Here is a 12873-nt window from a genome sequence, read left to right as displayed (position 1 = left end):
CCACATGACATTTTCATTTAGTCAATGAAGAGTTGAGAGGGTCTGTGTTTAGCACTTGAATATTGGACATGATTCAAATGTGAGTCAAGTGTGTCTAGAGGCTTTATTCATACCTATTTTCTTTTAGTCAGCATTGCTTCATAAGCCCTGGTTTCATGAATTAATTTTAATGGAATTAAACTTGAACAGCTCAAAATTATATAATTAATTTCATTCAGCTTCAATTATAGTTACTAATTGAATCAAGCCTACTAGCATGACACCTGGCGGCCGTCAGCTACATAACAGTAGCAGCAAGAATGTAGGACTCTGCTGAGGAGAGTTCCTGTGTAGAGCTACTAGAAAAATCTTTTCTATTGATCATCTCAGAAAGGCCTTGGGTTGACTGTAGCAGTGGAAAGATTTCAGAAGTTGTTTAGAAAAGTCAACATTTTAATTGAAACTAACACATCTCAGGAAGGTTACATTTTCCCTAGGATAATGCTGAGTAAATGCTACATAAATCTAGAATATGGTGGTTTAATATGGTTCTAATTTATATTTTACTGCTATCTGAATACGGTTTTGCTTTCTAAAAATACTTAGTATTAAAGACCCTATTTTTTTTGATTCAGAAATCTTAGCCTTTGGACTTATTTCTGAGTGTCCGTCTATTTTCATGTGTTGAAATGTGTTTTATGGCAGAACTTTTCAATTGTGAAATCCCCATGGTACAGGAGAAATTTCTGCATGTGCAGAACTTTTTTTTTCCTTCCACTGGAAATGTTAATACAGTTGACTAACAACTTCTGTTTGAATCTCTTTCCTTTCCTTGCTTCCATGGCTTGACATCATCTAGTTTTTCTTCCTTCTCTGATTCCTTTCTAATTGTATAGAACCCTCCTGATACTCTTCTTTTCATAGACTTACAGTTTTGGTGAGCGTATTCATTTGAGTGACTTCAGAGTCAAGTTTAGGAAGATAACTGTTTCAGCTATAACTGTGACTTGCAGATGTTCAAAACTAAACTCGTATACTAGACTGTTGGTTGGGCTACAGTCCATGAAGGTTGGGATGTGTTTCGTAGTTGATTGTATATTCAACTGCATAATACATTGCCCAAATATCTACTATATACAAATATATATTTTTATTTTTTAACAAATATATTAAAAGTATAGTTGATTTATAATGTTGTGTTAATTTCTGCTGTCCCGATGTGCTCAGTCGTGGCCAAATCTTTGTGACCCCATGGACTGTAGCTCACCATGTTCCTCTGTCCATGGAATTTTCCAGGCAAGAATACTGGAGTGGGTTGCTATTTCCTTTTTCAAATTTCTGCTGTACAGCAGAGTGATTCAGTTATACATAGATACATATACAAATACGTATTTTATAAATTATTTTCCTGATCTCTGGGTTTTCCCAGTCAAATCCGTTCTAAGACAACTCAGTCATCTCCAGCTATCACGTTCTTTGATAGTCTGTGAATCCTCTAATTATTTTCTCACAGTTACCTCCTTCCCAGCTTCTTATCCAGTTGACAAAACTCTCATCAGTCTCCCTTTTAATTTCCCTTACTCTGTTCTCCCTGTTAGATGCGTCCATCTTCTAGTGATTCTTAAAGATTTAAGGACAGTTGAATCACCTGGGTGCCCCACCCCCAAATTAAAGTAGAATTTTAGGTTATGAGGCCCAGGAAACTATTTTTTAGAAGTCCCCTGAGTGAGTTAAAGTACTGTCAGGATTGAGAACCTCTGGTATGTGTATAAGTTTGTTCATTTCCCCTATGTGTGGCTTTGATTAGAGTTCATAAAGCTACCGTGGCTACTATCACTTATTTATCTTACTTTGAAATTAGGTCCAGATTTTTCACCTTGGCATGCAAATATCCATAGCACGTCCCTGTTCAAACTTTTACAATCTTATTTCCTAATATCCCTCTTTAAGTAGTTCCCAGTGCAGAAAATTTGAACTTTTGCCCAAGTGTCTGCTTTTGGAGTTTGCCCTGCAATTCTTTCACTTGGAATGGCTTTTCTCTCATCTCTACTTTGAGAATTCCTGCTGATTTTAAAGATTATCCAACATGCACCATTTTCTATCATGCTTCTCTTGAGCTCTGAATTCTGATGAGTATCTTCTTACTTTGAATTTCAGTGCTCTAGACTTCTCATAACATTCATTTACCCTTGTGTTATAGTCAGCTTTTTGCTTAAGTTATGTTCCCAATAAGACATTACTTTTCCTTACTCATTGGCTTCCTCCCTGGGGAACCCGTAAACTCACATATAAATCTTTCATCATCTTTGACGCTTTCCCTGCCACCCTTGCCCTCTATATGTATAGACTCACTTCCATCCTTGATAGAACTGTTACACATTTTTCTATCATGGCAGATCATTTGCTATGTTTTGATGACCTGTTTACAGTAATCTTGACAGTTTTTACAGTAAAATGTTTCTTCAATGCTAGTCATAAAGTGCATGTGTGTGTGCTAAGATGCTATAACCCTATGAGCTGTAGACTATCAGGCTTCTCTGTGCAAGGGATTCTCCAAGCGAGAATACTGGAGTGGATTGCCATGCCCTCCTCCAGAGGATCTTCCTGACCCAGGGACCAAACCTGTGTTTCTTAAGTCTCCTGCATTAGCAGGCATGTTCTCTACCACTAGTGCTGCTTCTGAAGCGCAGTCATAGAGTAGATACTAGTAAATCTCTGTTGAGTCAATAACGTATGCAAACGTTAGTAAAGATATTGCTCCCATTTCTTTAAATTATGGCAGATTTAGAAGAATTTGGGGGAAAAATCTATAAAAATGAAAATAGAGGAAAATATGTAACATTTAATGATAATACATATTTTTTTTTTTTAATTTAGAAAAATGTGATAAAGAAAATACTGAGAGAGAGATAACTCAAGCTACTGATAGCTGCTTCACACATGGAGAGATGCAAGACCAGTCCATTTGGGGAGATTGTTCGGATGATGAACTCATCAGAAGTAAGTATTTTGGAGAAAATTGGAGTGATTCAGGGACATGACTATGATAATATGCTCTCAGTTAATCATCTCTTATAATTCTACTAGAAATCTGTAAATCAGCAACTTACCTGAAAGTGTTTTTCATGAGTCTTTTAAAATATAGAAGTAAAAGCAGAGTATAAATAATACTGTCTGCCGGCTTTCATCCTGTCTTTAAAAAGGAAGTATTAAGCTGAAAATGTTGGACTCCATTCTCAGAGAGATTTCGACAAAACTTAATTCCTTCTTGAGTAACAACTAAGAAGTTGGACAATTCTACATATAAACAGACAGTGAAACTAAAAAGAAAAAGATGAGGTAGAGGACAGTGAGTAGTATTTTGGTAACGCCATGCGGTCCCTGTTCTGGCCAAATGATTCCAAACTGTTTTTCACAGTTAACACTTTTGTCACTACTTAGCTTCATTTTATTCTCTTCCTCTTAAAATTGCTCTGTAGAATATGTAAGAAGCTTTGGTTTAGTTTTGTTTTACTCTGGGAATGTCCAGAAACACCAGTATCTTTTAAGTGCTATTCAGAATCCATGTTGATGGCAGGTTGTGCTTGTTCTGGCCGCTGAATTCCCCCTGGTGGATTCAAGATGAATTTGCCATATAGTGAAAGATCCTCTGTAGAGAACGTATATATAGAACACCACTGTGCTGTGCCATGCCTGGATGGCCTTAGGAGTACTACATCTGAAATGGTCATTTATGGTAACCAAATTATCCATGTCACTTTTCAGTTTTTCAGAGATGACAGAGGAGAAGTTTTATTCTGGGAATCAAGTGTTACGTTTTTTTGTTTTTAATTTAATTCTTCAGACAACTCTATAATACTGAAACTTTTTTGTGTTACTTATTACATTTACTTTGAATAATTGAAACCAAACAAAAAAAAGCAGGTAGAAGAAAAAGCCAACTTTGTAGAAGAAAAAAAAAAACAATAAAAACACTATAGAAGGAGACTTAAAGTTTTCATGCAAAAGCTCTAAAAGTGATTGTGTTTTAGTTTAATTTTAGAACAATTTTGTTTTTTTACACTTTTCTACTGGGGAAGGGAATAGAAAGGAAGTGAAACTCAGAAATTAGTGAGGAGCAAGATTTATTCAGCTGTCTCCAAAGAATAAAAAAAAAAATTATTTCAAGTAAATATTTATCTCCAAAACATACATTGGTTGTCTTCTTTCTAAATGTTGACCCTGCTATTGTGAAACTTAAGGGTTTGTGAGATACTAGCATATTTTATCTGATTTTTCAGCAACCAGAGAGCGTGAGACAGGGTGTTACAGACAATTTTAACTTTACCTTTTGGGAGGCATGATTGTTTGCTTATTTTTTTTTCCCCCACATTCATAGAATTTTAAGTATGTGTGTTTCATTAATTGACTTATTTTGCCAGTTTCCCTTTCCAAGGCCCACACTTGGAAAACATAAATATGAACTCTTAGCACAAAAACTAAAATATAAGCACCGTTGCATAAGGATATGGAGAGTCATGTTGTTGTGTTAAAAAAAATTTAGTGCTATTTGATGAAACTCATTTTAGCCACGGAACTCATATCATTAAAGTGAATGGATTTAAAACATACTCCTCTCTCTATTGTCTGTATTGATTATGGACAGTGATAAAAAAATATTGTAAAGTGCATGAAATAGTTTTTTTGTTGAGATAATGATGCAGCCTGTATCATGGAGTACTGGAGTATTTGGGAACAACTGTCTAGGTACACATACTAATACACACTGAAAGAATCCAGAGAGAGATTTATTACCTCCTTTGAGAGAGTGGCTGGGAAAATTAACAGATGAATGGATATCAGAAGATAATGGCCAAAGACAGTAATGCTGCTCTTGCTCAAAACATAAGTTGCCAAGAATTTCCACATATTTGTGGGTGACTTTGGATTATGAATTCTGATGACAGATTTCAGAAACTACATTTTTGTTATTTTCCCAGTCACACTTCTCTAGACAAAGGCTACTCTGTTGGGTCTACAGAAAAATTTGATATGTGGGTTTTCCAAAATGGAACACTTTATGTCATCTTTAAAACCAACTCAAGTCTGGATAGCATCTGCAAGTTTGATAATCTGATAGCTTTTGCTATTCCAACTCCCAGACACTAAAGTCTGCTAAGCTAGCCTGACTTTCCATCTTTGGCTTTCCCCATTGAGTCTTTGGCCATCTCTGCGTCATTTAGCGTCTGTCTCTCTTAACCCTGCAGTTAGAGAGACGTGTGTTTTCCTTTTACTTCAGCATCTAGAGCATTTTTGGGGGCCTAGTGCATCTTTTGTAATAACAATAGCCCTGGAAAGAAGGCTGTGGCTCAGAGCTACATGGGGAGGAGGGGAATATCTGCGTGAGTCAGGCCTGGCCTGGCTCCTGTGCCAGGAGTCCTGTGTGGCTCCCTGAGCACCATGGAAGAGGCGGACAGCTGGCTCTCATGGAATTGATTTTAGTTTCCCACTGTAGTGCGAGGTTGGCTGGATGGAGGGATCATCAGAAAAATAAGGCCGGCTGGGGTGTGGGAACATTTTCAAATGTGCAACCCACTCTTTTTCCAAGCTTCCATGGGACAGTTCAGCTGCATAAGCAAGAAGCAAAGGGGAGTGACTCTGCTGTTGAATGCAACTTCTCTCTATTCTTGAGAGTGGTGAGTGAGGGCTGGCAGCTAACATCTCTGTTGTCCCGGATGCCTGCTGCCTTTTTTGTTGGACATTTAAGGCATAATTTATAGGGGACTGTTAGCTGTCAGTGTGACGAGGCTGTTTTTACTTTTCTGAGAATAACTGGGCTCTGGAAAGTAAAGGGAGTGGCTGCTTTGGAAATTGTATTCTAATTAAAGGGTGTATTCTCAGGCCTCATAAACGAGATCCAAGCTGAGAATAATTTCCAAATTATTCTGTGAACTTTAACCCTGACCTCAGTGGACCACCCACTTGTGGCTCCCACTTGGTGCAAGTTCTATACAGAAGTTCCAGCTTTGTGTGCCTTCCCTGGTCCTTCTAGAAAACATCGCAGGTGGCAGACGTGAGGGACTGTGCTCTCAAGGTCTGGATTTCAAATCAGCTGTCCTTGAGTTGCTAACTTATTAGAATCTTTTCTTGAAGTTATAAATAAAGAGAAGAAATCCATATGGAATCAAACATTTCAAATAAATAGGCCACACACAATCTGGTCAGGGAATGTGCATTGTAGTTCTGTTTCTTATGAAATTTAAATTAAAAAGATATTTCCAACCACTGAAGTTTGTTAAAAAAAAAATCTAAATCAAATCAGTAAAGAATTAAAAACATAAGAAGGTTTTGTGAGGAAATTTGGGAGACTTTTGTTTTTTGATAATTTTTTTATTCTTTTTACAATTTAAAAGGCATTTGTATTCTGAGAAAAATATTCTGGTATTTAATTTCTGGAATGGGGCTTCCATTTTAGAATTTGTAAGAGTCTCTTTCTATGGCTAACACTGGCTTTTCCCCTCAGATTGGCATATGTGGGACAGTATATAATTTGGAGCTATGCCTTGTTTTAATAATCACTAGTCCTCTGATTTGGTGGAATAAATGTTGCAGTGAAGTGACATCCTCAATTAATACTAATTTTTCTATTTAACCCATAATATGCATAAACTGATAACAAGCAATAGGCAACATTTCATGTTTTAATTAGACTAGAAATGGAATAGAAGTAACATTTTGATCTCAGTCTTTGGGGGGATTTCTAAGGTAGGAAGGAGTATATCTGTGAGTGTGTGTGCGTGTGTGTGTGTGTGTTACTGTGCCTATACTCATAGGCATGAGTAAATTTTCCTTTAATTTAGGTCAAGTTCTACTATTCTAATTATTTCCTATGGAGAGCTTACATTTTTCTTCTTTCTAAAGTGCCTCAGGTGTCTCAGATTTTTCTAGGTCTTTCCGAAAATTCTTATTACTTAACTTTATCCTTGGACATCACTTTTTACATAAACGTCTCCTAATTCTAAATGTCATTATTTCACTCTAGAAATTTTCCTTAGCTTCCCTTCCGAAATAAATTTCCCATTAAATGAAACTATTTTGCTCAGCTAATTCTCTCCTTTGTGATTTTGTAGAATTCCCATGATCTGAAGCAAAGTTAGAATGCTCTACTTAAATGGTAATCCCCATTCTATTTAACCCATTTATTCATTTTGAAGAGATTTTAGTTCTCATAATAGTAAGCACTTAATTGGTCGTAAAACACAAGCCTCTCTCTAATTCACAATTGCCTCCTCTTTACTGAGCTGGTACGTCATGATTTTTCACTCTTGCTTCTACTTGAAATCCTCCCCTTGGCATCCACTGAGTTTCCTCACAACATCCAGAGGCTCTGCTGTTAGGGATCTCATTTCTTTTACCAGCCTTTGCTAACTTGTTGCTGATCACCCATTAATGAATACCATTTCATTACATTAGAGAATGCTTCCTCTCTGTAAAATACTGAAAAGCAGAGACTACTCAGGTGTACTATTTATATACTTAGAGCATTTTTAACTTTAAACGTAAGCAAAGAAAACTGAGAGGTTTGGATTTAAATCTTTTCAGTGGAACTCATGTTTGAACACACATCACAGTATTATTTGGTTTTCTTTAGAATTCATTTTATACAGAAGAGGCATAAACAAGCTCTCCTCCCACCTCCCGTAAGTACCACCCAATAGGACTGGGAGATATGGCTTTCCTGTTATGTTTCATAGTTAATCGGAGATTCTTTCCTTAATACTTCATGCTTCTTCATGTGGGAGTCCATATCGGGAGCAAGTCATGGTGACTTCCACCGTGCTCAGTGTTTAATCCTCTATTTGTCTCTCAGAAAAATTATCCTTTTCAATTTGCTGACCAAATGGTTATGTAGCTACAGTTCAGAAGCTTCAATTGTTGCTATAGAGAGGAATCTTTAACCATCAGTTATTCCAAAACCAACTCATGGTTTGGTTTCATGGTTGGCTGGATAATCATAAGCCATTTATGATGGCTCCCCGTATATGATGTATTGGTCAATGACAGCCATTTTAGACTGTTCTAGAATGGAGCTCAAGTTCCCTGACACGTTTTTTCCTCGAGGTGCATTACTCCATGCTCATCTGGGTTCTGCCCAAAAAGCTAGGGAGAACTGTTGTCCATGTTTTGTTTTAACTACCTTAGGTTTAGGGTCCTGGAGAGCAATAGAAGCTGAATGCTAGAGTTCAGACCCTGGATGCATCATTAGTACTGGCATAGAGAAAGTTCCCTAAACTCTCTAAGATTGTATTTCTCATTTTTAGAATGTAGGTACTAATTCTATATACCTCATTGTACTATTTTAAGGTTATAGAAGAAAATACATATTACATGTTGATTAGCAGAGAGCTAAGTGAGTAAGCACTCAAGTGAATTTATCAGTTTTTATTAGTATATTTTTTATTATTCTTAGATTCCTATTAATGTTATTTATTGCTTCACTTTTCACCTTTATCAAATACCATGATTCATTCAGTTTATATCCTACTGTTCTTTTGTTAGAGATTAAGATTTTCAGATATTCCTAAAATCTTTTGATCATTTTGGGGTGAGATGAGATGGTATTGAAGTACAAGTGGTGGATGAGGGCTCAGTGAGGGAATCAGACTTACTCTTTTTCCATTTGGGAGTTCGTTGAACTGGAGGGAGGAGCTGAGGCCTGGGAACTATTTTAGAGACCACCGTGAAAATGCTAACCACTGAAGAAATAAATAACCTTCAATGATCAAGACCATAAATACTGCGGTCTAGATAATTTTAGTTCTCAAACCTCAAACTTCCTGGGTCTGAACACTCTGTGAATTTATGCAGAGATTAATACTTGTACAGTGTATTACTATAATGAATATTCAGGATTAGGAATCAAACTATAACTTTGAAAACTAAATAAAAATTGGTTACATTATGAAGGGGTGCTAATAGTTTGCCAAAACTGTATTGTGTTGGATACAGTGATGAATGATACCAGAATGGTCTCCGCATTCAGAATTTAGTCTGGTGGAAGAGACATACAGTTCATGTTGACATGATAGTGTGTGTTTTGAATGCTATGATAAGTAACTGCAGGTGGCTGTGTGTTCACATTTGTGAAACATGCTCAGGTAGAGGAAGGTCCGAGGGGGTTTTCCAGAGGAAGTGATGTCTGAGATGACACCTGAAGGAGTTGGTGGGGGTGGAGCCAGAGTGTTTGAAGCCTAAAGAACAGTGCACCTACGGGTCTAGAGATAAGAGAGAACGTGGCCAGTTTGCGGAGAGGTGGAGAAGTGTTGTGTAAGCTGGGATGTAAATTGTTAGATGAGGAGTGAAGAGATGGAGGGAAAGAATCTGTTAACAAAGGTTAAGGGAAGATGGAGGGTATGGAAGGAAGAAATGGCTTAAATTTATATTTTAGGATGATTGCTTTTCAATAGTTTAAAATGGTAAAGACTGAAAGCATTAAGAGAACAACTGAGACTATTATATTAATCCAGCTGAGAAAAGAAGGCGGCTTGGACTGGGGTAGAGTGGCAGGTGGGCTTGCAGGAAGTAGGTAGATTCAGCTTCAATCAGTAAGACATCTGGTTTAAGGAGCTGGAAAGGAGACCAGGGTTTTGAGTTTGGGCAAATGATTGTGATGAAAGGACAGTGGGGCAAAGGGTTTAAGGACATTGTTGTCCAACGAGGGCGTCAGGTGATGGGTCGTGAATATCAAATGGGTAGGGAAAGAAGTAAAGACTGGAAGGATCTTTCAAATAAAAAAGAAAAAACAATGAGACTAATGAATCCCTGAAGATTTCTGTTTGTTTGTTTGTTTTAAGAAACAGAAGTAGGTATAGATGCAGTAAGTGAATGGGATAGGTGGAAAGAGAAGACAGATGATGAGAATGGGAAATAGGAACTTAAAAGATTTCTGCAGTGGAACAATCCCAGGCGAGGACAGTGGACTGTGAACCTGAGGATAGGTGGTGGAAACAGCTTTTCCTAAATCTGAGACTTCAACTGGGAAGAGGATTTAGAAGCTTTGTAAAAATTGCCCTATTTGGTAGGTGAGGAAACAGAAATCCATGTTTCTACCAAGCAACATGGCAAAGTTAGGGCTTTATCTGTGTTTTTCTTGCTTCTTAATCTCTTCAATTTCTCACAGTAACCTAGTGGCTTGGGATAAGGCAGTCACGTGGTTATCTCTGGGTCTTTTTCCTTTGTGCTACCGTTAGTCCGTTCTGAATGAATGCAGCTAAGGACTCTGAAATGAGTGAAAAGTAATAAACATGATTTGAAGTTGCTGGTTATCTTTATTGGTAGATTCTAAAGAATCTTCTCCATCTGATGAAAAGTGGTGGCTCAGATGGTAAAAAATCTACCTGCAGTGCAGGAAACCAGGTTCGATCCCTGGGTCAGAAGCTCCCCTGGAGAAGGGAATGGCTACCCACTCCATCATTCTTGCCTTAAAAATCCCATGGACAGAGGAGCCTGGTGGTCTACAGTTCATGGGGTTGCAAAGAATCAGACATGACTGAGCGACTAACACTTTCAGTTCACTTCAAAGGATTTCTCCATCTAGTAGACATACAGAATTGGAATTTTAAAAAAAGATAAAATTAATCAGTGTGTGTGTGTCAAATTAATATATGTGTGTATTTATTTTTCTTAATGGAAGATGTCTCCTCACAATAGCTAGCTCTGGTAATGTGAAATTGAGTGAGGATATACTGCTGAAGAAGACTCTATTTAATATTGTGGCAGAAGATATTAAGAACAGGTGGCAGGAATACACAGAAGAACTGTACAAAAAAGATCTTCACGACCACGATAGTCACGATAACGTGATCACTGACCTAGAGCCAGACATCTTGGAATGTGAAGTCAAGTGGGCCTTAGAAAGCATCACTAGGAACAAAGCTAGTGGAGGTGATGGAATTCCAGTTGAGCTATTTCAAGTCTTGAAAGATGATGCTGTGAAAGTGCTGCACTCAATATGCCAGCAGATTTGGAAAACTCAGCAGTGGCCACAGGACTGGAAGAGGTCAGTCTTCATTCCAATCCCAAAGAAAGGCAATGCCAAAGAATGCTCAAACTACCGCACAATTGCACTCATCTCACACGCTAGTAAAGTCATGCTCAAAATTCTCCAAGCCAGGCTTCAGCAGTATGTAAACCGTGAACTCCCAGATGTTCAAGCAGGTTTTAGAAAAGGCAGAGGCACCAGAGATCAAATTGCCAACATCCGCTGGATCATGGAGAAAGCAAGAGAGTTTCAGAAAAACATCTATTTCTGCTTCATTGACTATGCCAAAGCCTTTGACTGTGTGGATCACAATAAACTGTGGAACATTCTGAAAGAGATGGGAATCCCAGACCACCTGACCTGCCTCTTGAGAAACCTGTATGCAGGTCAGGAAGCAACAGTTAGAACCAGTCATGGAACAACAGACTGGTTCCAAATAGGAAAAGGTGTACGTCAAGGTTGTATATTGTCACCTTGCTTATTTAACTTATATGCAGAGTACATCATGAGGAACGCTGGGCTGGAAGAAGCACAAGCTGGAATCAAGATTGCTGGGAGAAATATCAATAACCTCAGATATGCAGATGACACTACCCTTATGGCAGAAAGTGAAGAGGAACTCAAAAGCCTCTTGATGAAAGTGAAAGAGGAGAGTGAAAAGGTTGGCTTGAAGCTCAACATTCAGAAAACAAAGATCATGGCATCTGGTCCCATCACTTCATGGGAAATAGATGGAAAAACAGTGGAAACAGTGTCAGACTTTGTTTTTTTGGGCTCCAAAATCACTGCAGATGCTGATTGCAGCCATGAAATTAAAAGACGCTTGCTCCTTGGAAGGAAAGTTATGACCAACCTTGATAGTATATTGAAAAGCAGAGACATTACTTTGCCGACCAAGGTCCGTCTAGTCAAGGCAATGGTTTTTCCCGTGGTCATGTATGGATGTGAGAGTTGGACTGTGAAGAAAGCTGATCGCCGAAGAATCGATGCTTTTGAACTGTGGTGTTGGAGAAGACTCTTGAGAGTCCCTTATACTGCAAGGAGATCCAACCAGTCCATTCTAAAGGAGATCAATCCTGGATGTTCATTGGAGGGACTGATGCTAAAGCTGAAACTCCAATACTTTGGCCACCTCATGCGACGAGTTGACTCACTGGAAAAGACTCTGATGCTGGGAAAGGTTGGGGGCGGGAGGAGAAGGGGACGACGGAGAATGAGATGGCTGGATGGCATCACCGATTCTGTGGACATGGGTTTGAGTGTACTCCGGGAGTTGGTGATGGACAGGGAGGCCTGGCGTGCTGTGATTCATGGGGTCGCGGAGAGTCGGACACGACTGAGCGACTGAACTGAACTGAACTGAACTGATACTTTCTTCTGCATTGCATTTTTTCCTGTGAGGTGAATTATTTTATTGTATTAAAAGCAATAATATTTTAAAAAGAAAATTCTCCTGTGTAGCAAAAATGATGAGGTTAAGGGGCTGGTTTCCCAAAGCTACATTAGATCCCAGTTACCTGTAGGAAATGCTCAGGTCACAGGTAAGCCAGGAGATTCAGCTTTCTTTAGGGTCTGAAGAAGACGGAACCAGCTATGACATTTTGAAGGTGGAGAACCATGTAAGATGAGAATGCAGGGCCCCTTGTGGAAGACTTGTTATGAATTTCACAATGGCAACCCCAGAGCATTAAACCAACTGCATGGGTGCTTTTAAACTTGGTGCTCAGTGCTCCTACATGGGTCACATGCCCATGATGCTGGGCCCATGAAGCATTGAGAGAGCAAGGATTTAGTTCTGGTAAGCAAAAAATATTACCTTGTACCCATTTTGTAATTTTTTAGTAAGTTTCTGAAATTCAAGAATGAAGGAGTTT

General features: G+C 38.4%; 1 protein-coding gene across 3 annotated transcripts in view; it reads left to right on the top strand.

Moving 5' to 3' along the window:
* The window catches only part of MDFIC (MyoD family inhibitor domain containing), a 102200-nt gene that overhangs the window by 20835 nt on the left and 68492 nt on the right, over positions 1-12873 (top strand). For all 3 annotated transcript variants that reach the window (XM_055420831.2, XM_055420830.2, XM_088834519.1), the window contains exon 3: positions 2857-2979. In XM_055420831.2, coding sequence (XP_055276806.1) covers positions 2857-2979 — 123 coding nt within the window. The remainder of the gene's footprint in view (positions 1-2856; positions 2980-12873) is intronic.

Source organism: Moschus berezovskii, chromosome 3 (genome assembly GCF_049115385.1).
Source record: "Moschus berezovskii isolate FMDL1 chromosome 3, NW_MosBer_1.0, whole genome shotgun sequence".
In the NCBI taxonomy this organism is placed as follows: Eukaryota; Metazoa; Chordata; class Mammalia; order Artiodactyla; family Moschidae; genus Moschus; species Moschus berezovskii.
The sequence above is the reverse complement of the archived record's forward strand: the minus strand, read 5'-3'. Positions and strand labels throughout refer to the sequence as shown.